Raw genomic sequence first — 27,450 nt, forward strand, 5'->3', positions numbered from 1 at the left:
AATTAAAAACTTTTGCCTTAAGATCCTTGGTAATACAGTTTACTAAAAATGCAGATCTTCGTAAAGACCCCCCGGGGAAAGCCTCACCTTGAGGTCGAGCCCTCGGATACTATCGAGAATGTGAAGGCCAAGATCCAGGACAAGGAGGGTAAGTGGAAGTCTTTGATATTAAATTTTATGGCAGGAATTTTTACATTTTGCTTAAAACCTTTCATTTGTTTGGAGCATTCAAGATGCCAAGGTTTTCAGGCATTAGTGTTTTGTATGGCTAGCAATAATTTCTCCATTTCTGATGTTCCTGCTCCCATACCTCCTTATAAAGATCAGTTAAATAATGTGGAGCAGATGCTTGTTCATGTGATACTTTAATGCTATCAGTCTGGTGATATTTTTTGAGTTTATTCTTCACACTTGGTTCTTATTCAAGAGGGTATTGATGGTGGAAGGGGTAGCAAAGCACTTCTATTCCACGACTTGAAAAATAAAATGCATTGGTTCACTATATAATGACATGTCTGTGAGGTATTACAGAGAGCATGAGTGACCAACTACCTGCTTGCTCTTGCACAAGTTTTATCCTGAATAGGGCAGTTAATTACATGCTTGTTCATACCCTATTAAAAAGTCAATTACTGTATACAAGAGTACTAAGAATAATAAAATACATAACCAAAGTATGATCAAGACATCAAGAGAAAATGTACTTAAGTATAATGAAAGATTTATCTTAATTTCTTCATACCATTTCTATGGTTGGTTGGGTACATCATGCACTGCTCATTTATTTGTTATATGGAACTATTGATTCCTTATTTTTGAGTCCTTGTGACACTGAGAAGAAATTTCTTATAAATTGAGCAAGGATTCGCGTCAATACAAAATGCATTTTGTGTTGGCTTCATCAGAACTTGCTAGAGTGACGAGATTTGTTTGAGGTATCACTAGGTCTGTGCTAGTGCTACTATGGAAATTCTCTACAATTTTTATTATTATTATTATTTTTTTAACTAAATTAAACAGTAAAACATTTTGTGCAAAAATATTTTTTTTTTTTATGTTCTTAAGTGTATTGAAAACTTTACAGGCATCCCTCCGGATCAGCAGCGTTTGATCTTCGCTGGCAAACAGCTTGAGGATGGTCGCACTCTCTCTGACTACAATATTCAGAAAGGTAAGATTTTTACACTCCTTTAACCGAACAGGTATCAGAAATCCAAGTGTCATAAACTTCCTGACACTGGGTGTGGGAGTCCGCTACATGTAGCAGAACTTCCTGCTCCATGCGCGTGTGCACAGCCTTACCCCACAGATCAAGGAGGTTACGACACCTATACATGTGACCCATCAGGATGGTGTTAAGATCGAATTCCCCTTTTTATAATATAATGTTAATATTATGAATGAGAAATCCTTTTTAAGATTTTTATATGAAAAGTACTAATGTATGTGAGTTTAACAATGCTAAGTCCCTTTCAGAATCTACTCTCCACTTGGTTCTACGTCTGCGTGGTGGTGTAATTGAGCCTCCCTCAAGCTTTTGGCTGAAAAGTACAACTGCAACAAAATGATTTGCCGCAAGTGCTATGCTCGTCTTCATCCTAGGTATGTTGGTATAAGAATTTGGTTAATTATTAATTTTATCATCCCTGTTAGAAATTATATTTTGTAGATACATGCATCTCAATTTGTTTTGTATTTTATAGGGCCTCCAATTGCCGCAAGAAGAAGTGTGGACACAATGCTGATATCCGACCCAAGAAGAAGCTTAAGGGTTAAATTTTTTCTCATTTGATGGAGAATATAAAAAAAGGACCATGTATTAAATGTCTTGTACACTCTGAAGAGATACAAGATTTGTTTAATAAAGGAGGTCATCATATAAGGTTTTATTTTCCTTGGTTAAGATAATGTGGCTGTTCAGTAAATTATGTATAGTTTAATCATTCTCTGAAAAATCGGTTGCCTGCCTTGATAAGGTCTCAGAGGTTAAGCTATATTTTCAGTTAGCAATAGTATTCATTTACCTTTTAAGTATATCTAATTTATTCCTGTAAGAGGTCTGCTTCTTTTTTCATGAGCAGAAGTTCAATACATTTAACTTCTTTGATAATGAATTTTCATAAATTCCTTCATAAATTTAGGTTTTTCATTGGATAGAAAGCTTGTGTCGTGGAAACTTTCAAGCCACTCTTTATTGAAAAGTGTAGTGAAACATCTCTGAGGGAAAAGGAAATTGCTGCTTCTCCATGTGGAAATTATAATTGGCATCAGTGGAAGTGTTCATCATGGGAATTACCCACATCAGTGCAAGAGCAGTTATTACAGCAACCAATGGCCGTGGCATAGGAGGATATGGATGTATTGTGTGGTTAGTTGGTCAGCATATGTAAGTAAGCTTTAAGGAATATGGAACTGGTAATCACATATTAATGATTTATGCATAATTGTAAAACTAGTAATGCTAATATTTGTAACTTGGCATGTCAGTGTTGACAGATGCAGATTACTTTTTGAATTTCTGGACTTAACAAGATTGTTCAGACAAGCACAAATCATGGGACTATGAAGTCTGGTGATGGACTGAGAAGGTACGTGACAAAGGATAACCTTGTGTCAATGTCTTTTGTCAAAGATGTGTGTATAGTAAGAATGCAGAGTAGTTTACTACTTGTGTGGGGTACTTCAGTGTGTGTGGTTTGCTTGTAGAACTAAAGTAGTTGAAACAGAGTGAGTGAACACAGGCTGCCTTACCACCCATCATGATTACAAGGCTTGTTGCATCTTGGCTAGCTTTGGAGTTTTAGGAGATGCATTATATTTAACAAACTTACCAGACTATCATAGATTGTAGATCTTCCTAGTTAACCAAATAGCATCTATCCCTGGAAGAAAAGTGACCATCTTCAAATTGATCTAGATCATGAGTCAACAGACTAGCAGAACATTGACTGATTTAATTAGGCCTGCATTGCATTTGTTGCACGAGCATGATGAACTGTTTTTCATGTATTAGAAAAAAATATATACCTTAAATGTTTGGAGTGTGGAACTATTATTATCCATCATTGTATAAGTAACTGATGTGTGTTGGCTGATATACACTGGACTGTCCTTATTTTTACTACAGATCTCCAAGCACTGTCACCAAGGAGTACTAGCCCAACGTGACCTCGTTTGTTTACTGGTGGCTGGGGTAAGTTGCCAAATCAAAATCAGACCACACAAATGTTATTTAATTACCATAAAAAAAATTGAACTATTGTTATTGGTAGTCTTGCCAAATATTAAACATACAAACATATGTCTCAGATAGGTTGCTAGGAAATTCATCCAAGGTGGTGTATGTGGGGAAATTTTAATTGTATATTCATTACTAAATAGTGAGTAGGACTATCAACACAGGATAAGTTATTCATTTATTGAATACACTATTGATCATTATTCTCCCTTCCAAGCAATCCCCAAGAACTGGTGTACAGGATTATATAGTAGGTATGCTTATCAAATTTGATTCTTTTTTAGAAAACAATTTTCATATTGGCTTCTAAAATAGTTTATAATTTTGTGAAGCTTCAGGTGCCATACTAAACCACATGTGGGTTAGTATGGCTTCTTGAGGGGGGGGGGGGGGGGAATCAGAAGCACAGGAAACCTAATTTGAGAGGCTGTAGCTCTGCAATTGCGACAGTAATGGCCAAATTAGTGAAATAATCTTAAATTTGCCCAACGTAATGTCTAAAAGGGTCAAAAAAATGCTAAAAAAGATCCCCCCCCAACCCCTTTCCCCCTTTTTGTGGGGGGGGGCTTAGGAGGCGGAGACTGGGCCCCAATGGGGGGAACCCCCCAACCAGGGTTTTTTTTTTTTTTTCCCCACTTTTCTTTTTTGCCCCTTCACCAAACCTTCTGCTATCCACCCCAAAGGTGGAGACCGTGCTAAAAAGATGAAAGGGGATTTTGTGCCACCTAAAAGGCCCTGGGGAGCCATGGGCAGGTTTCCCCCTGATTTATTACCACCCCTTTACCCTAAAGGGGGGACCCTGGGGGGTGGATGTTTTTATCCCCAAAAATCCAGGCTTACCAGGCCAGTAATAAAAACCATCCACTATTGGGGGCAATGAGGCTTGCCCCTTTTCAATTCCCCCAACGAGTAAACCCACCGTTTCCCGCCCCCAGGCTCTCCTTTGACCACGGTCCGAACACGCAATAACTACCCCCCATCAACCCTACTAGAAGTACCCAAACAAAAAACCCCTTAAGGAAATTTCCACCTTCCAGCGTAACTTCAAACCTCTACCCCCAAACCCCTCAACATCAACCCCCCCATCCTCCTATTAATCCCTTACGCCTTTTTTCCCCCCCTTTAAAAACACTACCCCCCTCAACACTACCCATCTTCGTCACCCCCGCCCTTCATCCCCAAAAATTCACAAAAATCTTGAATACTCTTTTTAGGCAGCCAAAGGGACCATTTTGTGATCCCCCCAACAGCTCCCTACTTGCAACCCCCTTCCTTCCAAAAATGTCCCCAAAAACAAGTAGGTAAATCTTTTCCGTAGCCGACCCCCTCTCCATCTTTCACAGTAACACCCGAAACCAAGTAAGAAATTTAACAAAACTAACGACCTTATGGAACCCCTCCTTCGCCCCCATCCAACCCTCAAACTTGCACCGGAAGTTTCAATCTCCCCAGAAAAATCCAAAATTAGAAAAAGTTTGGTCAGTTTGTGGGGGAGACTATTCCCCCGTCTAAAGATATGATGCAAATCAGTAAAATGCACTCTCCCCCCCGAGGCCGAAAAAAACCCCAAACATACCCAAAATTACCTCCGAGACATGCCCTTTCCCTTTTAAGTCTACTAGGAGGAAAATCCCTCCTTTGTCCATACCAAAACCCCCTCCACGTCGTCCCAAAATTTTGGCGTTAGGACCCCCAGCCAAAATTGCGTTCCACACCCAGTCCCCATAGTCCCCAAACCGGCCCATACCCGATTAACTGCCCTGACAACAGCAATTGCCAACTTTTTGGGGGCCCCCAAGTTTTTATAGGGGCCCACCTCAAATTTGAGTTGAGGTAGAAAAATTGATTCAAACTTGACTCCACTACTGAAGCCACAAGAAGCAGTCGACGTGGTTTCTCTTATCCTTTCTCCAGTAATATGCTCATTTACCATTCTCAAACCCACCCCCCCCTCATCTAATCCCCCTCTTTACCTCCTACCTTCCCCCGTCAAACTTTTTGCCAACCTAAACCAGACACTCAATCTCACACGATACTCCCAAAACCCCTACAACCCCAACACCTTTCCCCCCTTTCCCCCCGCCACCCGTAAAAGACAGAAAAAATTCCCCCCCCTCTTCCCTACCCCACAAACACTTTCCCCCTTCCTTTGCCCTACGCTTGGGGGACCAAACCCCTCTTCCCCCCCCTTAAAGAAACCTTTATCCCCCAAAACCCCCCAACCAACCCTGAAGAAAAACTTTGAAAATATTTAAGATTTCTTTAAAGAAAAAAAGAATTAACCTCAAATTTACAACGGGTCCCTTTTACATCCAGTAACGTGATCCATCCCCTAACATATCCCCCTACACCCTATCCCCTAAAACCCCTCCCAAAAAAGCCCATCCCCCCCACCCCAACCCCCCCCCACATTTAACCCTCCACCCCCCTCTATCCCTTTCCCTCCCTCCTGATAACAGGGAATCCCTTAGTAACCCTCCCCAACCCCCTATCCCCTTACCCCTCCTTTTAAAGGGAACCCAATCACAATATCCCCTTTCCGACCTCGTCTTAAAACCCCCCTAGTTGCCCCCAACTCCCAATTCCATTCTCAGAAAACCTTGGTTTTCCACCCCCAGCTGCTTCCCCCCCCCAAAAACTTCCTCTTTAACCAAATTAAATATCCTTAGGAATTTCTTTCCCTCCCACAACCCACTTTCATACTTTTTTCTTCCCAATTGTTTTCCCTTTGTTTTCCATACTTTCCTTTGCTTTCCCCCCCTATCTCCCTTAACCCACCTCCCAAACCCATCAGGGAAACCTAAGAATCCCACACTTTTTTCAACAACCTATTTTCCTTTCCTCAAAGCAACATATCCTTTATCTAATCTAATCCTTACCCACCCAAAACCCTAAACCCTTTTTACCACCATTCCTTTTCCCAGCTTTGCAACTAATCACAACTCAACCACCCCTTCCCCAAAATTTAAATAAGGTACATGACCTTAGAGTTAGCACATTTATCTTGCTTTTAACCCTTAACCATTTCGCATTGATGTCACTAGCCATATTAACATCCCCTTGGTGGGAAATTTCACAAAAAGACTGCCTGGAAAAAGCATTCATGCCCTTCATGCCGTTCATATTTTGGTAAAAATTTTTTAGAATTTTAGTACTGTGACATTACCGTGTGTTGCTTTCCTTTTTCCCTCTCCCCCTGTTTTCTTTGCTCTGAGCTGCAAATTTGGGGGCCCAATTTAAATGTTTTCAAGAGAAGCTACGCTACAGCTACCCGCATGCAGGAAAGAGCCACAAGAGGCTCAAAATCAATGCCCCATTAAACGTCTTTGAGTGAAATATGATTTGAAATATACCAATGATTAAAAAAAAACCACTTGACCCTGCAGAGAATAGAGTAAATTTCAGGAGAGCAAGGGGGCACATTGCCCTTCCTTTGGGATTTTTCACAAAATTAATTTTTTTAAAAAAATTTCAATCAGATATTTTAAAGGCGGGGCTTTAAAAGGGGAGGGGCATATGGAAATTCCCTAGATACATTTTTTTTTACCCCCACTGCGGGTCAGTGATTTGGGGGTCATAGAAAACCCGATGGCGGCAAGTTAGCTTTGTCAGCAAACCCCGGGTGGGGAGCGGGATGTGGGTTAAAGACGGACTCCGCCCCAGTCACCTGTAGATTCATAGATTTTAATTACCCCGGGGATTTCTGTTGTAATTGGCCGGGGGAAAAAGGGGGGTTTAAGAATTTATTGCATAAAAAAAAGTTAGTTTTCAGGCTTGAAAAACTATTAAATGTTTAAAAATTTAAAAAAAAAGTGGGTTTGTAGTGAATAAAATGTGATTTTTTTTATTTCCTTAACTTTTACGTAAATCGTCCCCTTTATTTTTTTTTTTTTTTTTGATCCAAAAAATTTAAATTTTGGGCCGTAAAATTTATTAAGGGCCAGAAGGTCGAGTTGAAGTAAAAAAAAGATTTTTTCCCCAAAAAAAAACTTTTTTTTTGCATAACAAAAAAAAAGCAGAAAGCCCCCTTTCCCATAATAATATTTTTGTGACCCCATTTGTTAGGTTAACCCTACATTTTTTGGACCAGAAATTTCGGGGCCTCATTCTGGGATTCTGGCAACCCTCAGCCTTTTGGCCGGGAGTCCTCGGACAGGCAAAATTCCGCTCAATTGTCTTGGTAAAGGGACAATATTGCAGTTTGAGTTCCCACCCGAGGGGTAGTCCCACTATAAATGGTGGCATGTTAAATATTTTAACCTTTGCCCGGGGGGAGAGTTCCGGGACAGGCCCCTTTTTTGTTGTATAGACTCCATAGTTTAATTTTTCGCCTTGTTGAAAAAATACGCAGGTGTGGGATCATGAAATTTTGAAAAATGGGGTTTGTTTGAAATTTTTTTTTTTTTTTTTACCAAGTAATTGGTATTTTCATGGGGTTTTTAAATTTCACTTTATGAATATTTTAAAATGTCTTGGTTGTGTAGCAATTACCCCCCCCCCCCCCCTTCCTGGATTTTTGCCCCGCTATCTGAAACATTGAAATCCCCTTTTAAACCCCTTCTTGAAACCCCGTCTTACCCTATTGATTTACATTTTAACTTTTAAAACCTTTAAATTTTTCCCCTTCCCCCCTAAAAAAAAAAAAAAAGGGAAATATTGGTTTAGGACTTGGTCGGGCACTATGGAGCCAGCTATTTTCAAACAAAATTCTAAAGCAATGAGACAGTCAGGTCCCGGGTCCGTGGATTAACCAGTATTTTTATTCTTGTCTGTATTAGGCCCAAACGACTTTTGAATTCTTGTATATGATTTTTTATTTCAATGTCCGTAATGTAATGTAATGTAGAAATTGAATGATTTTGAAACACCTTTTAACTTGAATCATAATCAAAAAAACATTTAAAAGTTTGCAATTTTGAAACTAGATAATCATCTAAATTGACTTCTCTGATTTCCGAAACCCTGCCCCCCTTTAAACATTGCTCCCACCACTGCTGCCTGCTTTTCGCTACTACCCCCCCCTTTAAAAATTTTTCATTTCTTGTCCCGTCCCAGCCATCACCCGGTTATTAGGGGGCGTTTAACGATCGAACTATGTTCGAGGACAAAATCGTTACCAGATTGCAGAGAAGGGATACGCTAAGCGGGGGAAAAGATGAAGCGGGGTCTGGGAAAAAGATGGTACCAATGAGGGTTTTACCAACGTTTTGAATTGTCACAGGGCATAGACCCCGGGGGACAAAGTTCGAAGGGGTGTCCTGGTAAATCCCCTTTTAAATCTGTTCGTTTCAAAACTGCGAAAACGGGGAAATGTTTTTTACACCTTGTCCGTTTGTGTCATCAGCGAGCCCTTTTGCTTTCCACTCTAGTTGGGAAGATTTTGTCTTTGAAAAAAGTTGAGTGTAAACACACCTTTACTAAACCCTTTCAAAAATACACCTTCTCCCCAAACATGACCCAAACCCCTATCTTTTTTACCGGTTTACCGGTTATTTTCATTGTCTGCCCCCTTTCCCCTAGGGAACTAATCTTAACCCTTACTGTTCTTCCCACTTTAACACCCACCCCTTTCAACCCTCTTTTTCCCCCGGCTCTAAATCCTTATACTTTTTCCACTTCTACAAATCTTTTAATTTAAATTTTTTAGCCCCAAGGGGGATTGATTCTCTAGAAAATTCCCCTACTTCCCGTTATTTGGACAATCCCTTTCCCTTTTTCCAAACAGTGTCTAAAAACCAGTAGAAAAAAATTCCATTTGCAGTGTTAAAGAATCTCATGCCTTGTCAGTTAGGTCCGAGTCCCAAACTTTGTGCTTTTATCTACCCTGACTCCCTCGTGGCAAACCCCTTTCTTACCCTGCCCAGTCTCGCCCCCTTTCAATATTTACGGGAAACGGTTTTCCATCTTCCGGGCCCTGATTGTATAGGGCAAAGCTTGGTTAGTTTCTCCCAATAAAAAATTCTTTGCCTTCTAGGTCAGAAAATCCAGACTAAAAAAGGGTTTTAAAAAAAACAGTGCAAAATGGGGTTTTACTAGTTGCTTTATTTTTAAACCCAAAAAACCTTTTTGATTGGAAGGGTGGAAAGAAAAAAAAAAAGGTTTTTATTTTGAAATTTTTTACCAGATTGAAAAAACGGGTTCATATATTGAACTGGGTTCAATATAGGTTTGTAGTTTTCCCCATTGTCAGCAAAGATTTGTGTTAATAAAAAAAAATTTCTGTTTTAAAAAAATTTCATAGTAGATTAAAATCACATGCAATGTTGACTTATCAGAAGAAAAAAAAAGGGTTTAAATTTAAAAACCCGTTACTCCCTGGGTGACGTGATGGGAGTAAATAGAAAACCCGCTTTTGGTTTGGGCATTTCAGTTTGGTACGGTGTGAAAACATCCCCGGGTTGGGGGAGAAAGGGTTTTCGGTTAACGCAGGGGGATTTCCCGCCCCCACTTTTCGGGCCCCATGAAGATATCACCAGAGCTTAATTGCTCTTAGGGATTTCAGAAAAAGGGAAATAAGGGGGTTAAAATAGTGGGTACATAGGATGAACTGATTGTGAAAATAAAAAAAGGTTCTCACTTAGTTGTTTACCAAAAGTTTTTTTTCTGAAGAATTGGAAAAAATATCGGGGATGGATTTTTAAGTAAAGGATAAAATGGGGCATTCTTTTTCAAAAAAAAGGGGGGGGGGGAAAAGACAAACTGACATTATGTAATTTTTTTTTTTCATCCAGATATGCTTTATCAGGATCTTGATTTGTTTAATAAAGGAAATTTTTAAAACCATGAAAATTGCCTGAACATTTTAAATTTTTCCCCTTTTTTAAAAATACCCTTTTTAATTAGAAAATTTTTATTCAAAAAAAAGTATTAGAGATTGAATTGTTGTTTCCCTTTGGTTTTTTTCCAATGTAATTTAAATTTAATGAGACCGGGTAAGGAAGCAAAAGAGGCCCCAAATGTGAGGGATAAAAAAGGGTTTCAAAACTACAAAAATCTTGAGGGCAATTGGGGAGCGATGAGTGTAAAATTTACTTTGCATTGAGGGGGGATGCCCTTGAGTTTCAATTGAAAATTTTTGTTAAAGGTTAATAAGGGTTTGGAGACTGCTTTGTACAATTTAATCAGAAAGTAAAAGGGACCCTTTTTTTCCCTTTGTTTGTAAAAGTTAAATCAAAAATTTTTTCCCATTCCAGGATTTTTAAATTTTTTTTTGGTTTTTAGAACCCTCCCCCCCAATCCTTCCCCGGGTTTGTTGTCGGGGGGGGTTAGGAGGGGGGGAGACTGGGGACCCCAATGATGGGGAACCCCCCAAACCTTTGGGGGATCACCCTCGACTCAACAATTTGCTTTGGCCCTTTTTTTCCCTTTCCCCAAACCTTTTTCTTTTCCTTCACCAAACCCTTCTCTAAAACCTCCAAAGGGGGGTTGTGAAGCCTGTAAAAAGGATGGGGGGGACTTTGTGCCAGTTTGAAGGGCCCGAGGGAGCCATGGGACGGTTTTTCCCTGTTTATTTACCTAGCCCTTCCCCCTTAAAGGGGGAAACCCTGAGGGTGGACTTTTTTTTTATCCCCAACAAATCCAGGTTTACCAGGGCCCAGTAATAAAAAATTTACCCTCACTTTTAGGGCCAATGAGGCTTCCCCCCTTTATCAAATCCCCCAAAACAAATGTAAACCCACCGATTCCCTGCCCCCAGGTTTCCCCTTTTGACCAGGGGTCGAACACTGCAAAAACCCCCCAAATAAATTTTGCCTACTAGTACAGGGGAAAATAAAAACCCTTAAGGAACTTTTCCCACTCTCCAGCATGCTAAATTCAACCCCTCTCCCCCCACAACCTCCAACATAAACCCACCCCACCCCCCCTTATTAATACCTTAAAAGCCTTATCCCCACCTCCCCAAACACAAACCTCCCTAAAAACTACCCCATCGCACCCCCCACCCTTTACTCCCCCCATCCCCACAAAAAGCTATACCCTCTTCAGGGAAGCCAAATGGGGCCCCAATTTTTCGTGACCCTCCCACAGTTCCTACTCGCAACACCCTTCTTTTCCCAACAATGTCCCCAAAAAAACAAGAGGTAAAGTTCTTTCCGTAGCCGCCCAAAAACCCCCCCTCTTGTCACAGTAAAAACCCCAAAAACCAACCCTTTTAAGGTTAAAAAAAAAACAAAACCCTATATGGTAACCCCACCTTCAGAACCCACCCAAACCCCTTCAATACTTGCCCCGGGAACAGTTTCAATCCCCCCAAAAAATTTGCCCAATCTATGGAAAAAGTTTGGGGCGATTGGGAGAAGCCCTACTTCCCGGGCTCACAGATATGATGCAACTCGTAAAAATGCTACTCCTTTCCCCCCCAGAGGTAATCCGAAAAAAACCCCACAAACATAGCCAAAAATTCCCTTCCGTGACAGCCCCTTCCTTTTTAAACGTTTACATAGGAGGAAAATTCCCCCCCGGGTTGTCCAAACCAAACCCCCCAAAGGTCAGTCCCAAAAAATTTTTTGGCGTTTTTGGGCCCCCACCCCAAACATTCCCCGTTCCACACCCAATCCCCACTTGTGCCCAAAACCCTGGCAACCCGATCTAACTGCCCTGCACAATCACGCCACTGTCCCAAAACTGGGGGGCCCCCCCTTAAATGTATTTTATGGGGGCGGCCCCACTAAAATTTGAGGTGGGGTTAGAAAACTCTCAAAATTAAAACTTGGGACTCCACTACGTGAAGCCAGAAAAGGAAGCACGCGACGGGGTTCTCTTTACCCTTACTCCGGGAATACCCCCTTCATTTTTAAAATTTCTCAAAAAACCCCCCCCCCCCTACCCATCCCCCTCTTCTACCCCCAAACCCTTTCCCCCAAAAAAACCCTTTTTGCCACCCTAAACCGGGGACACTCCAATTTTTACTAAAAGATATTCAATCACCACTACAACCCCCCAAAAAAACCTTCCCCTCCCCCCCCGCATCCCCGAAAACAGACGGGGAAAAAAAATTTTCCCACCCCCTCTTCCCCTACCACAAAAACCCCTTTCCAAACCTTTCCCTTTTCCCTCCTAGCTTGGGGACCCCAATCCTCTTTTCCCCCCCTCACAAAAAAAATCCTTTACCCCCCAAAACCCCCCAAACCCAATTCAAAAGGGAAAAAAAAATTTAAGATTCCCAAAATAAAAAAATTGACACTAAAACCCCCAAAAATTTACAACCCTGTCCTCCCACCCCAAAGAAAATGCGATATCCCCCTCTCCAAAAGATTTTTCCCCCTACCCCCAATCCTCCTACCCCCCCCCAACACAGGCCCATACCCCGACAAAAACCCCCCACTTTAAACCCTCCCCCCAATCCCCTCACCCCTTCCACTCCCCCCTTTGGATCACACGTGAATCCCTTAGGTCAAAAGTTTTCCCTTCCCAGACCCCCTTTCTCCTAATACCCCCCTAGTAAAAACCCCAAACTCCCACACCTCCCCCTTTCTCGGGACCTCTAAACCCTTTTTCCCCCCCTCTAGTTCCCCCCTCAAAATCCCCAAAAAAGTATAAAATTTATATAGAAATTTAAACTATCCTTCTTTGAATTTTCTCGGTTCCGCTCCCCCCCAGACCGACCTTGTCAAAACCCTTTTTCCTCTTATAATCCTCTATTGTTCCCCTTTAAAGAGACCTTTTTTACAATCCCCCAATCCCAACCCCAAATTTATCATTTTCTCTTCCCACTTTCCCCTTTTTGCTAATCCATACTTATCAATCAGAAAACCCCTTTGTCACACCCCCCTTTTAAAACCCAAATTCCCCTTGACAGTTTTCCCTAAAATTTTCCTTTATGTTTTGGGGGCACGTGAAATTTTAGTTTTACTTCTCCCCCTTCCAAACCCCCTTTACTTTGGGTTTCTTTTGAAAATTAATTTCCCCAAATTCAACCAAACCTTTTTCCCCTAGTTGGGGACTTTAAATGCCGCCCCCACCCCTAGGGGTTTATTCTATCACAAACCCCGAGGCCCATCTTAAAAGCGCTTTCCCCTCCACAGCGAAACCCTTTCTATTCTAAATTTAGGGTTTGCCCCCCCACTTTGATTTCACGCACGCAATCTTTTTCATGCATTTACCTCTCTCTATGCTCCCCCTTTTCTTCATTAGATTTCCAAAGGTCAGTCTTTTGAAACCCCTTTTCCCTTTTATGGGCCACCTTTTTTGTTCTCCCCTTTCTCCCCTTTTATACGTCCACTCCCAAATCCCCCCGTGGTGCTTTGATAGAGCCCAAATTTTTATACTTTCATTTTACTCTCTGCAAATTCCCTACCTCCCTCCTCCCTCCCCCCCATTTTAGGAAAAAGATAAATTTTCACAAATACAGTCTAAGAGCTGCACATACAGCTATCCCCCGAACCTCAAGACCATATAAACCCCCAAATGTTTCCATGGTGGAATTTTTATTGCACTAAAGCATTCGTTAAAAAAAGGCAGCCCGGGAAAAGTTTTTCCCCTACCAAAAAGAGGTACTCCCCAAAAAAAACTATCAGCCCTTATTTTTAAAAGAGCATTTTGCCCATCCCCCGTCGTACAACGGAATAGAAAAAAAATAAACTGGGGGAAAAATGTTTCATCAATTACACCTCTACATTTTATCTCAAAAGTTTTTGGCCCCCGAAACCCTAAACTACAGGCAAAAAAATCCCCCCCCCCTTTCCCCCTTCCCCCATTTTTCAAATACCCTAATTTTTGACCCCTCCAAGTTGCAATGAACGGGGGGATATTTAACCCGGTTTAGTAGTGGTTTCACCCCTTTTTTCCACACTTTTCTTCTTTAAGACCACCCGAGAACGTACCCCATTTCCCTTTACCCCCCTCCTCTGAGGGGGTCCTATAAGCCCCATTTTCTTCCCCTGAACTCCTTACTTTCCCCACAAAAACGTGCCGTAAAACTCCTGAAAGGCCCCCGACGGTATTTACTACCGTAGGGTCCCGGGAACTCCCCTCTTTTCCCCCTTTTTTCCCTTTCCCATTTAAAAAATTTAAAAACCACCCTTGGAAAATCAGGAAATTTTCCCTTTTTAATTGGCCGGGGCCCCTTTCCTTCCCCCTTTCCCGAAACCCAAAAAAATCGGGGCCCCCTTTTTCAAGGGCTATCGCCCCCTCGCACTAAAATAGCGCTTGTGCCAAAAATATTTTTGAGCGAATGGTGAACTTCTGCTTAAGTGGTATCTTTAATTTCACAATCTTTCTCTTCCCTTTCCCCAAATTTGGTTTTTTTCCCTGCCCGAAAAACAGTGACCCCCTTTCTCATTTTTAGACATATATTCTGCCCTTTGCACGCCCTGAATCCTTTTTAGCTTTTTTTTTTTTTTTTAGAAAAAAACATGTGTATTAAAAAAAATTTGGGGGGGGGACCCCCTTCTCCAAAATTTTCCTCTTTGGCATACGTGGGAAAAAATGGGGGTCTTTTATAAATTTTTTCCCTTCCCCTTTCCCAAAAGCCCCTTTCCCCGGTCAAAAAAGCTTGCCCAACATCTTTTCCCCAAACGAAGGTGTCCCAAGGGAGTGTGCTCCGTACCCCTTTATTTTTTGGGTGTTCTGATATTGTTCTTTTTCCACCAGGGGGCCCCCGGTTTATACTTAAAGTTTATGATTTTTCCTCAGCCCCTGGGCACATCCATACCCAAAACTCTAACCCAAATTTTTTCAATTGCAATTCCCTCGTTTTTTCCTGGGCCCCAAACCAGGCTTCCCCTTTTACCCTAAATCCCCTTTTTCCATCCTTTTCTCTTGCTACGGTAGGTCCCCTTAAACCCCCCCTCTTATTATTTTTGGCACCCCCACTCCAATTTCCCTTCCCCTGGCCAAATTCCCCAGGTGTATTTTTGACTCCAAAAATTTCCCGGCAGGGCCCTATTCTACACATTTTAAAAAAAAAGCTTCCGCCCTCTTCGAAAAAATCCCCTAAAAGGGGGCAGGGTCGCAAAAAAATCCCTTCTTATGTTACTTTGTCCCCTCCCCTCTTGATTATGGATTCCCTATCTACCCCTGCCTCAAAATTCCCCTCCTTGGCCCAAACTTTATACAACCATCCTGTGGTCTTTGATTAGCATAGGGCCCCTTTTGCTCCTCCCCGGGGAGAGCCCGTACCCCCTGAATCGGATACCCCTCTCCTTTTCGGCGTGCCCCTTTTCTCTCTCGGTGCTATGTTCGATTCCCCCAATTTTCCCTCACTAAATAAAATATCCCCCAAAAAACCCACTTCTTAATTGCTTCATTTTCCACATTACTACCCTTTCCCACTGCAGGAAAACCCTCCTCTCCCATTCCCCCCTTTTCCCCCTCCCAAAACCCCCCGTTCTCTGCCCTTCCGTTTCCCCCCATTGGTTATACCTCAACCCCCCTATTTGCTCTTCGTTTTTCCCCACCCACCAAAAACAAAAATCCCCCTACTGTCCCTTTTCCCCACATTTCCCTTGGGCCAGTCTCCACTCATTCCTTAGTATTTTAGTATTTTTAAATGATGGCTCCCCAAAACCACCTCCTGTGGGTTTGCCCGTAATCTTCCCAAACCTTCTTTAAAAAATCCCTCCCCCTGGAAAAACCAGTGTCCTTTCTACAGAACTGTATGACTCCTTTTTGCCCCAAAAAAACAATTTCTCACTCTCCCTTCCTCTTTTCAAAATTTTTTCTGACTCCCGAACTCATTAATCTTTATAAAGTCAAAAACACCACCAACCCCCCGTTTTAAGATCCAGAACTGGTTGTTTACCTGTCCCCACGGCCTTAAAAAAAATCAAAATTTTTCTGGGTGCCCAGCCCTGTTTGGGAAACCCCGGCAATGAACAGGGGAGATACACTACACGCCCCCTTTTATGTCCCCCCAACCAACCCCGCTTTCACGTAATCCCAACCCCGGATTATTACCCAAAACTTTAAGACCCCTTGTATAATGAGGCAATCTTTTTGGTCAAGTTTCCCCCATAATAAATTACATTCTGTTAAAAAATTTAACCCCCCTTTTTGGTTTAACTCATTTATCGGAAAAGCGTTGGGAGACCCCCTCGGCCCCATTACGCATTGGCCCCCACCCCCTCAACAAAAAACTCCTATCTGAGTAAAAATCGGGTTTCCCCCCTTATGTTCCTTTGTAATGTTCCCCCCTTTAATCCCCCACACCTATTGCGTGGCCCCCGTTTTTAAACAAACCCTACCTCGGGTTTTCCCCACCATCCTCCCTTCACCGACCCCCCAAAATACAGGCAACCTTTAAAAAAAAACCCACACTTTTGCTTAACAAACCCCATTCTCTTCCCAAAAAACATACAAACCTTTTTTAATTAACTCCTTTCCCCACCCAAACCCCAACCCCTTTTTCACCCCTTTCCCTTTTCCCCGCTTAGACAATAATCATAACTTTAAAACCCCCCTTCCCCCAAAAATTAAACTTGTTTCTAATGACCTTTTGATGTCTAGCACATTTTTCTTTTTTTTAAACCCCTTAACCCTTTCTTGGTAGAAAAAATTGCTGTAATTCTCCCATTTGATTTTATATGTAGATGCACTGGGCACAGTTATGGTTAGTAGATTGTTTGTTGGTATCATGACCAGTAGAATTGTGGGTGGTTGAACATATGAATCAAGTAAAAAAAATTGTCAGTTTCCATTTGTAACCTTGGTTGGTTGGCAGATTGAGAGAAATTGTATTTTAAAGTTTTTAGAGGGTAACCACTGTAATTATGTGGTGAATATCTTTCCTTATTTTTGTATTAACGAATTTAACAGCTTGTATTGTCTTTAGAGAAATGAAAAGGGAGGAGTGGAAAACTAATTCATTTATATTAACTCAAAACCTATGGGCATGGCAACCACCCGATATGCATAGCATTAGAAAAAAAAAAAAAAAATATCCAGCCAATTTAAGGAAAGGTGAAATGAGGCGAGGTCACAAAGGTTACTAATTGACTTGTTTGTGGCTAAGCACTTGCAGAGACATTTAACACACACAACACACACATACACACACACACACACACACCACACACACACACACACACACACACACACACACACACACACACACACACACACACACACACACACAAAAAAAAATTGTGATACTAAAACCTAATCATAATCTATGATTAATGAGATAGGTGTGTAGTAACACTAGATTTTTGTATTGCAGATTCATCAAAATTAGGGGGTTCTACAAGCATTTACTGAATTCATCGGTAAGTAAATTCTCTTGAATGTTACCCATTATTTTATATAGAATAAATGATGAAAATGGTAAAGGTTCCCTCTGCTGAGGTTTTTTACCCGAAACACAACCGTGCTGTAGTTTTTCCTTCAGATGAAAATGGAAATGCACCTTAAGATTCGATGTTAAATGAGTACTAAAAGTACTTTTTTTCCAGAAGAAAAAAAAGATTGTACTTCAAAGAGCTGCACAAGTAAAGATGTACTCTCTGCATACATCAGGATTGTCTATTCTGATTTGACATCAAATGGGTATGTTAGCCTGTTATATATTCATTATTTTATCTTGATAAATGATTAATAGTGATCCACAAAAGTCATATGAGCATTTCTTGATATTAATATCTTTAATGTCTTAAGTTTAATATAAGATTAATTTCCCTTGTGCTAAGATACTGTACATGGAGTGTAAATGTAAAACTTCATGAAGTCTTTTATTACAGAGTCTTGGGGTTGATCTTGGTCTGTGCTTAAACTGAAATTATAAGTAAGTGAAATCATGGTGCTTATTGTTTCCATATGGTTTCCATAAAATGATGAAAATAGGAAAGGTTCCCTCTACTGAGGTTGTTTACCCACAACACAACCATGCTGTAGATTTTCTTCTGAGGAATATGGAAATGCATGGACAGCAATGTTGTGTAAATGTACTAAATAGCTTTTGTATTTTCAGGAAAAATATGGGAAAAAACAGATCCTCAAACAAAGTTCTTGTTAGTTACTCTACATGCCATATGCTTGTAATTATCAGTAAGTAAAATCATTGAATTCTGTTCCCTGTTACAGGAATTTAATGATGAATATGGAAAAAGGTTCCCTCTACTGAGGTTGCTTACCCACAACACAACCATGCTGTAGTTTTTCATCTGAAGAATATGAAAATGCATTGAGATTAATGTTAAGCCAAAGGTATTAAATAGATTTTCATTTTCAGGAAAATGAGGGAAAAGACAGACCATCAAAAATACAAGTAAGTAGAATGTTTATTTTATGCAAGCATATGCATCATCACTGATCTTGAATTGATAAATTAAGGAATTAATTATTCTTGTAATACCTGAATTATTTCCTTATGATCTAAGTAGAGGATCCTTGTTCCCCTTGAATATTTCTGCCTTTTATTTCCTCTGCTGAATATTTGCCAAATTGGGAGTTGTATATCTAGTTTCTGAAAGTAAAAATGCAAAATAAAAACAGAATTGTGAACCTTTCTCATATTTTCCCTAATTTGAAAGAGCCTTTTTGTTGTAAAGCAGAATTCTAATAGCATATAGAGCCTCTTGTGATTTTATTCAGGAAAAAATTATAGTCTTGCCTCCTTTGTCTGTCAGTGAAAACTGATCATCTTTCTAAGGAAGCCAAAAGTGGTCATACGTGATGATAATTAGACTCCAAATTACTAATCTTCATAAGGTTCATAAGGTCTGGACTGCATGCACATGACAAAGTTATTAAGTATAAGGATCCTTTCATCCTCATTTGTAGAAATGGGTCAGCCTGTAGAAGGTTCCCTCTTCTGGATTTTACTTGAAAGAACTTTCTGTAATTCTCCCATTTGATTTACAGGTAGATGTATTGAGCAGACAGTTATGATACTAGATTGTTTATTGGTTTCACGACAAACAGAGTTGTGGATTGTCAAGCATATGAATCATTTGCGTAACATTTATTAGTCGGCAGATTGAGGAGAGAAATTGATATTTTAAAAAAATGTGAGAAATAGCTGAAATTCACCATGACCCCTTTTCATTATTTTTTTTCAATAATAAATTTAAATATTCTGGTGGGAGGGGGATGAAAAGGACAGAATTGGAGACCAATTAGTTCCTTTGAATCAACTATACTTACTGAAACCACTGTACTGTAGTTTTCCTTTTGTGGAAAATGGGAGTGCATAAAGATTAATAAATATTGTAAATATACATTTTCTCTTTTCCAGGAAAATGTTTCAAATTTGGACATAAATGCACAAAATTGCAACAACTTTATCATCAGTGTTGTCTATTTTGACTTGATACTAAATTGTATGTTAACATGTTTTTTTTCTGGTAGTAAATGAATTTGATTATTATTACGTGGTCTACAAAAGCCATATAAGCATGTCTGAATGAATTTTGGATATCTTGAGTGATGACCAACAAAAAAGAGCAAATGGTTCTTATGATGAGTGTTTTAAGCTCAATTCAAGACCATTTCCATAGTGAATCATACTGTGCAAGGAATGTAATGATAAACTAAATGAAATCAATGTATTACAGGTTCTTGGAGTTAGTCTACATGCTTAAGCTGATATTTTCAGTAAGTGTGAAATCCTAATACATACTGTTCCCAATTTTGTGTTAAATGATGAAAATAGAAAAGGTTCCCTCTACTGAGGTTGCTTACCCACAAACACAACCATGCTGTAGCTTTTTCTGCTGATGAATATTGAAATGCATTGAGGTTGATGTTAAGTAAATGTACTAAATAACTCTTATATTTTCAGAAAAATAAGGAAAAAACAGATCAGATGAATTTCTTGTTCGTTACTCTATACGCGTAAATTATTAGTAAGTGAAATCATTGAATGCTGTTCCCATATTTTTATTTAGAGTTCAGTGATGAATATGGAAAAGGTTCCCTCTACTGAGGTTGCTTACCCACAACACAACCATGCTGTAGCTTTTTCTTTCTGATGAATATGGAAATGCATTGAGGTGGATGTTATTACTAAATGCACTAATAACAATTTTTATTTTCAGAAAAACAAAGGAAAAAACAGAACTTCAAAATATTAGTAAGTAAAATTTGTTTTATATAAGCCTTTGCATGATCACTTACCTTGACGTGGTAGATTAAGGAAATAATCATCCTTGTAATACCTGAATTATCTAATTGACTAACTAGAAGATACTTGCTCACCTTCTAGACCTTATTACCTATACTGCTGAATATTATCTATCTGAATTTTGAAAAGCAAAACCTTCAATAAAAATTGAGTATTTCTTTATTTTTCCCCATTTAATTTCACTTGTGAAATAATTTATAGTAAAAGTTTTATCTTGTAATTCATTCAGGAAAAGACACTAAGATTGTAGTAATGTTTCATTCAGTGTCCTATTAAACCCATTGCTGACTGGTGGCATGTACGCACATGCCATGGCATGGAGGGACCATCTGCCGGGGGCATGTACACACATGCCATGGTGTATCTATGAACATCCCCATGAGTTTTTTTTTTTTACAATACGGCAAAAGATGATTTTTCTGCCCACTGAAAAGTGTGATTAAGTCGGTTTTAACACTTTCTATTTCTCCATGAAAAACAAAACAACAACAACAACAAAAAAAAAAAAAAAAAATCAAACTCCATGAGGGCTCACACTGCTGATTTTATTGGGACTATGGGACCAAATAAATGATCAGTATGGAGCCTCTAGAATACTCCCCGTCAGAAATGAGTTAAGCAAAAAGTGGGTCATATTGTAATAATAATAATTAGGCTCAAACTACTGAAATTGATGTCAATTGAGAGCTGAAGAATGAAATTGCTAACATGGAGTTTGGATATGTTTTGAGATTTTTTAAAATCTTTTCCAGGTTCATAATGTTTTGGTGATGGCCAACTTGTTAAGTACAAGGATCCCTTTCTTATTTGTAAAAAGTTTTTCTGTAGAAGGTTCCTACCTTTTCATTCAGTAGAATCTTGCTGTAATTCTTATTTGACTTGCATGCAGGTGCACTGTGCAGACCGTTTTATATACTTGTATATACTTATATTTTGTTTATGACAAAATGTATAAATGTTGTTGTCTAGCATTTTAGTTGAGTAAACCTTTGTCATTGCCCATCCATAACCTTTATTTGGGTTTGGGAGAAAGAGAAAAAAAGGGTATTTTCAAAAGTTTTTAAAGAGCAATTGGTGAATTCACCATCTGGTGAACATCTTCCAATTACAAAATATTTTTTTATTGCAGATTCATCCAAATTTGGAGGCTCTTCTACAAACATATACCTAAATTATTGGTAAGTGAAATCTTTTGAATGTTCTCAGATCTTATATAGAATGAAATGATGAAAATGGTAAAGGTTCCCTCTACTGAGGTTTTTTACCCGAAAACAACCGTGCTGTAATTTTTCTTTTTCTGAGAAAAATGGAAGTGCAATAAGATGGATTAAATTAAATGTATTAAAAGCAATTTTTCTTTTCTAGGAAAAAAAGAAAAGAAAATTGTACATCAAATAGCTGCACAAGTAAAGATGCATTTTATGCATACATCATGTGTCCATTCTGATTTGATGTGAATAGGTATGTAAACCTTTTATTTATTTACTTCAATAATTGGTAGTGATCCACAAAATCCTTATGGGCATGTCTATATGATAAAGATCTCTAGATGCCATAAGCTCAATACAATATTATTAATTCCCCATTGTGAATGAAGGTACTGTGCAAGGAGTGTAATTATCAATACTCATAGTTGGTTTATTACAGATGCTTGGAATTGGTGGTTAATCTGTGTGCTTAAGCTGGAATTATCAGTAAGTGAAATCATGATACATATTTTCACAATGTGTAAAATGATGAAAATAGAAAAGGTTCCTCTACTGAGGTTGCTTACCCACAACACAACCATGCTGTAGATTTTCTTCTGAGGAATATGGGAATGAATTGATATGAATATTATGTAATGTACTATATATAGCTTTTTATATTTTCAGAAATGCAAGGGAAAAAGATCGGACTAAGTTCTCATCATTTACTTGACTAAAATAATAGCCTGCCCTGTAAGAATTGTGGCTACAGCACAAATAAATAACCCTGGAAGCTAGGGGAAGACAACACAGTGCTTGGGGCTCGCAAGCAAGGCTCTACACCCTGTAGCTCGTGTGTTTTTTTTTAGTATTTTGGAGTTTTGCAGTTCACTTGTGGAAGACATGATCCAAGGATGAATCTAAAATGGTAAAGGGGAGATAATTTGTTTGCTGATAATAAAAATATTTTTCCCGTATTAGTTTTTTTTTTTTGGAACTTTATACAATGGATTATTGGAAAACTGTGTGAAAAAGGGAAATTAAATGAATATAGGAAGGATCAGTGGAAATGTGGACTCCAATAATAATTATAATATAATGGAGCAAGCTCTCTGGATCTAATCTTTACTATCAAAGGAATTAGTATTTTAAGAATGATATAAATGGATAACTGATATAAATTCTTTTGGTGTATGAAATGTAAAGGTTGTTAGTGCATAACACAATTAAATGGTCATGGAATGACTGTTAATCCTGCATAGATCTGTTTGATGCAGGTGTTTTATGCTGAACTTTTCTGTAGTAGACAGCTGTCATCAATAGAATATCTGCATTGTTCTGGATGTCTTGTTTGACATTGTGGCTTAGCTGATACCAGTAGTATAAATAGCTTCTTCCAGAAATTTATAAGGTCCCAGAGATTGAGGATTACTGACCCCCTGATACCAGCACAGTAGCCCACATTGCTGGACGTGGCACAGTAATAAATGCAGTATGGCCAAGGACATTGACCATAACCTTGTTAGAGGATCTTCTAGAATTGCAAGCTTCACCAGAGTGCTGAAGTCTGATACTGAGCATGCATTAGTTTTGGCTAACATGTTGGTCCACTTCAACCCCCTTCCCCCATCCATCTAGTGACTGCCTCAGAGCAAATTGAAAGGTTGTGTGCCTGGGAAGTTTGATGGGGCTCTCTGGACATTTCACAGCACTCAACAATCTGGTGGACTTCGTGGCACTGAGAGACCTAATGTAAAATGCTACATACAAAGACCAATGGCTACCACTCGGTAACAAGGCAGAACTCTATTCTGACAGGGAACATAGAGGCTACAGATGTGTTTTGGCTTGGATGGCTAGTGGTTGGGAATTAAATTTTTGTTAGTTCTAATGGAAAATATTGCTAATAATGCAGAAATAAACTAGATTTTAGACTCGAAAATTAAATTTTTTGTGTGCTATTTCTGGTACAACACAGGAAAAAAAATCATAGTAAGGAAATTCTTAAAAAAAAAAAAAAAAAAAAAAAAAAAAAAAAAATTTTTGGGCACCAAAGTTTAAAAATTTAAAATTCCCATTTATAACCCAAGATTGAGGTTTAAACTACCCTGTCCGCACAGACCCAATTCGTTATGTTTCCCCCCGGTTGGGCCCCTTTTTCCTAAGAAAATTTGGAAAATATTTTTGCAAAGGAAAACCCTTTTTCCCTTTGTGTCTACAAATCACATTCAGGGTGAATTTTTTGGTTTACCCAGAAACTTTTGGTTAAGCCCATTTTTTTTTAATGCAACCCCCCCCCCAATCCCCGCCCTTTTTGCCATGGGGGATTTAGGGGCGTCCCTCCCCAAATTTGGGACTTCGGCCTTGGCCCACAACTAAAACAGGCCCTTTTTTTTTTTTCCCTTCCCCTTTTCGTTTCTGTCCCTTCACCAAACCCCTGACCCCCCCCAAAAATAATTTACCCTAAAATAAACCTTTTGCCTCCTAACCCGGGGACCATCCTACCCCCCGATTTTTTTACCACCCACCCCCAAAACCTCCCTTTCCCTTTACTTTTTTAAACCCAACAAATCCATTTTTACCACCTAATAAAACCTTCCCCACTTTGGGAAAGGGGCCTTCCCCTTTCAAAATCAAATACCCCCAAAACCCCACCCCCCAAGGCCCCTTGAACCCGAACCTGAATAACTACCCCCTCACCCAATCCTCTTACAGTCCAATAAAACCCTTAAACATTTCCCCCCCCCATCTCCCCCTTTCAACCCCCTCTCCCCCAACCCCCCCCCCAACCCCTCCACCACCCCACCCCTCCCCCCTTATTAATCCTTTAAAGCCTTTTTCCCCCCCCTTTTCCCCTCCTTAAACCCCCTAAACACCCCCCATTTTCGCCCGCCCCCCCCCTTTCTATCCCCTATCTTAACATTTTGAATACCCTTTTTCCGCCCAAATTTGGGACCTTTTTCCTACCCCCTTTCCCACGCTCCCATTTTGCAAACCTTTTTTAACATTCCCCAAAAACAAGTATATTTTTTTCCTACCCCCCCCACCCCCCCCTTTGCCCACATTAACACCCCAAAACCAATTAGGGGGCCTTAACCTTCAACCAAGGGTCCCCTCCTTAACCCCCTCCAACCCCTAAATCTTGCACCGGAAAGTTTTTCAATCTCCCCCCGCCCCCCATCAACAAAATTTCTTTTAAACTACTTCCTTCTCAAAACTAATCAAAACGATTTACTCCATTCCCCCAGGGTCCTCAAAAAACCCCCCCTAACATGCCAAAATTACCTTCCGGCTGACCTTTTTTTAAAACGTCTTTTGGGGAGGAGAATCCCTCCCTTTCGTCATACCAACCTCCACGTCATTCCCAAAAATTGTTGGGTCTTGGACACCCAGAAAACATTCCCGTTCCACAGCCATTTTTCCCCTATGTCCCCAAACTGGCCATACCCGATCTAACTGCTCTGCACAATCACGCACATTCCAACTGTGGGGGGCCCCATAATTTTTTTGGGGCTGCCCCCACCTCAATTTGAGTCTGAGAGAACTCTCAGATTCAAACTTTGGACTACACACGTAAAGCCAACAGGAACAGTCGACGTGGTTTCTTTTTTACTCCTTACTCCCGTAATACTGCTCATTTATCAATTCCCCCCCCCCCCCCCCCCCCCCCCCACACTAACTCCCCCTTTCAAACCCCTCCCTTTCCCCCCAGTCAATTTTTTTGCCTCCAAACCCAGACACCCCAAATCTCTAAAAAGATACCCCAATCTCCTACAACCCCAACACCTTCCCCTCCCCTCCTCGCACTACCCGAAACGACAAACGTTCCCCCCCCCTCCCCCCCTACCACACAATCACCCCCAAACCTTTTTTTTGCCCCCCCTTGAAAACACCCCCCTCTTTCCCCCCCCCCCCAAAAGAAATCCTTTTTATCCCCAAAACCCCCCAACCAACCCTCAGAAAAAACAAAGATTACTAATAAAACTGACACTAACCTAAAATCTTAAACTCCTGCTCTTCCACCTCCAAGAAACTGCTGATATCCTCTTTAAAACTCCCCCCCACACCCTATCCTCCTCCCCCCCCCCAACACGCCCATCCCCCCCACCCCAAAACCCGCCCACTTACCCTCCCACCATCCCCTTACCCCTTCCATCCTTCCTTCACACGTGAATCCTTATTCCAAGTATCCCCTTCCCAAACCCTCCACCCTCCAAATCCCCTCCTATTAGAAAACACCTCCCACACCTCTCCCACTCAACCCTCAACCCTTTTCCCCACCCTCTAGCTCTTCCCTCAAAATCTCCAACCTACTACAATTATATCAAAAAGATACCCCTTCATTGGAATTTTCTGGGTTTCCCCCGCTCCCACGACCTTTTGTCATATTTTTCCTCTTATCCCCCCTCTATTGTATGCCTTAAAGAGACCTTTCTTACCACCTCCAATCCCAAATCCCCAAATTACATTTTGTCTCTTCCCTTCTCTTATGTCTCTCCATACTTCCCTCTGCTTTCCCCCCCCCTATCCTCCCTTACCCGACCCCCAACCTATCGACATCCTTACGAATCCCCCCTTTTCTGTTTCAAAAACCCTATTCTCTTTCCCCCCAAACTCTACCTCTTCTAATCAAACCCCTTTACCACACCCACCAAACCCCCTTTCACTCCCAATTCCTTTGCCCAGCTTAGAAAATAACCACTCTAAACCCCCTCCCTAACATTAACTAATGCTACTGCCCTTAATTTAAAATTTCTCTTGCTTTTAACCTTTAACCATTTAATACGGTGGCTACCTTTTTCCCAAGTCCCAAACCAATTCAGTCTAATTTTACCTGTTTACCTTTTTCATTGATTTGAAAATGTTTGTTATCTTATATTCCCAATATTTAAAATTTTTTAAAAACAATTTTTTAATTATAAGGGCCCTTATAAAAAAAAAAATTATTTTTTAAAAAGTTTTCCCCATCAATTAAAGGGAATTGAAACCAGGTAGGCACAATCTACTAGTTGTCTTTGTGGCAAAAGATAGAAAACATATATTTTCAGACTTTCACAAAATAAAAAAAAAACACAGTATTTCCCAGAGCCTTTAGTTAAGAAACATGTTAACATTTTTTTGGGAGGGGTAAAAAACTGGAAGTCAATGAGCAAAGCATGCTCCCCCTAATTTCATTTGTAATCCCCTTTTGGGACAAAAAATTAAGGGTTTTTTAATAATTAAATTGTAAAAGGGAAAGTTTTTTTTGGGGGGGGGCTATTTGAACTGAATAAAGAGGGAAAGGGGGGTAAAAATATTAAAAGGGGGTGAAAAGTTAAAAGGGGGCAAAAATTTATAAAAAAAGTTTTTTGTAAAATGTTGGAATGTGGTATTTTTATTTTTCTTTTAAATCAAAAAAATATTAGTTGAACTTCGGGGGTTTTTAAATTTTTGATTAAATTTTAACTTTTTAAGAATTTTTAAATCCGGGGAAACTCGTTTTAAAAATGAATGTGTTTTTTGACTAAACCAGGGAATTTTATAAAACAGCCCATTTAAGTTGTGGAAATCCCGGGTTAAGTTTTTTCCAAAAATTTAAAAAAAAAAATATTTTACGGTCAGCCTCCCAAAGCAAAAAAGTCGCTGGCGCCCGCGTTTTCGGGGCGGGGCGAACCTGGGAGGAGGGAAAGAGTGAGTAGATAAACTTTTAACTTAAAATTTGAAAATGTAATTGCTTTTTGGAAAGATGCAAAAAAAGGGTGAAAAAAGGGTTTTAAAAAAAGGCCTACAAAGGTTTGGGAAATTTAACAAATGAAAAATCCGAGAATTTGAAGTAAAGACGCCAAACCCTTTATAGCAAGGTGGGGAATACAAAAAGAAATGGAAATAGATTTGTTAAAGGAAGGGGGCCCCCGCCCCGGGGTTTTTATAAAAAGGAGGTTTTAAAATTTTTGACCTTGTAATAATAAGGGAAACGAAAAGGGGGC

General features: G+C 39.9%; 1 protein-coding gene and 2 long non-coding RNA genes across 3 annotated transcripts; all 3 read left to right on the plus strand.

Moving 5' to 3' along the window:
• The first annotated feature begins 48 nt into the window (after positions 1-48).
• LOC119579295 (ubiquitin-60S ribosomal protein L40-like) lies at positions 49-1,877 on the plus strand. The gene is given in 5 exon segments (XM_037927054.1): positions 49-148; positions 1,085-1,171; positions 1,477-1,524; positions 1,527-1,602; positions 1,704-1,877. Coding segments are annotated over 5 exon segments (384 nt in total). The 3' UTR covers positions 1,777-1,877.
• Positions 1,878-17,354: 15,477 nt separating this feature from the next.
• On the plus strand, positions 17,355-18,159 carry LOC119579300. The gene is made up of 3 exons (XR_005229270.1): positions 17,355-17,442; positions 17,629-17,722; positions 17,914-18,159. It is a non-coding gene; the product is annotated as an uncharacterized LOC119579300 (long non-coding RNA).
• A 226-nt stretch (positions 18,160-18,385) lies between these two features.
• On the plus strand, positions 18,386-22,181 carry LOC119579296. Its single transcript, XR_005229265.1, has 8 exons — positions 18,386-18,440; positions 19,729-19,768; positions 19,956-20,019; positions 20,212-20,246; positions 21,427-21,475; positions 21,663-21,758; positions 21,945-21,991; positions 22,172-22,181. It is a non-coding gene; the product is annotated as an uncharacterized LOC119579296 (long non-coding RNA).
• The last annotated feature ends 5,269 nt before the right edge of the window (positions 22,182-27,450 follow it).

The sequence above is a fragment of the Penaeus monodon genome, chromosome 12 (genome assembly GCF_015228065.2).
Source record: "Penaeus monodon isolate SGIC_2016 chromosome 12, NSTDA_Pmon_1, whole genome shotgun sequence".
Classification (NCBI taxonomy): Eukaryota; Metazoa; Arthropoda; class Malacostraca; order Decapoda; family Penaeidae; genus Penaeus; species Penaeus monodon.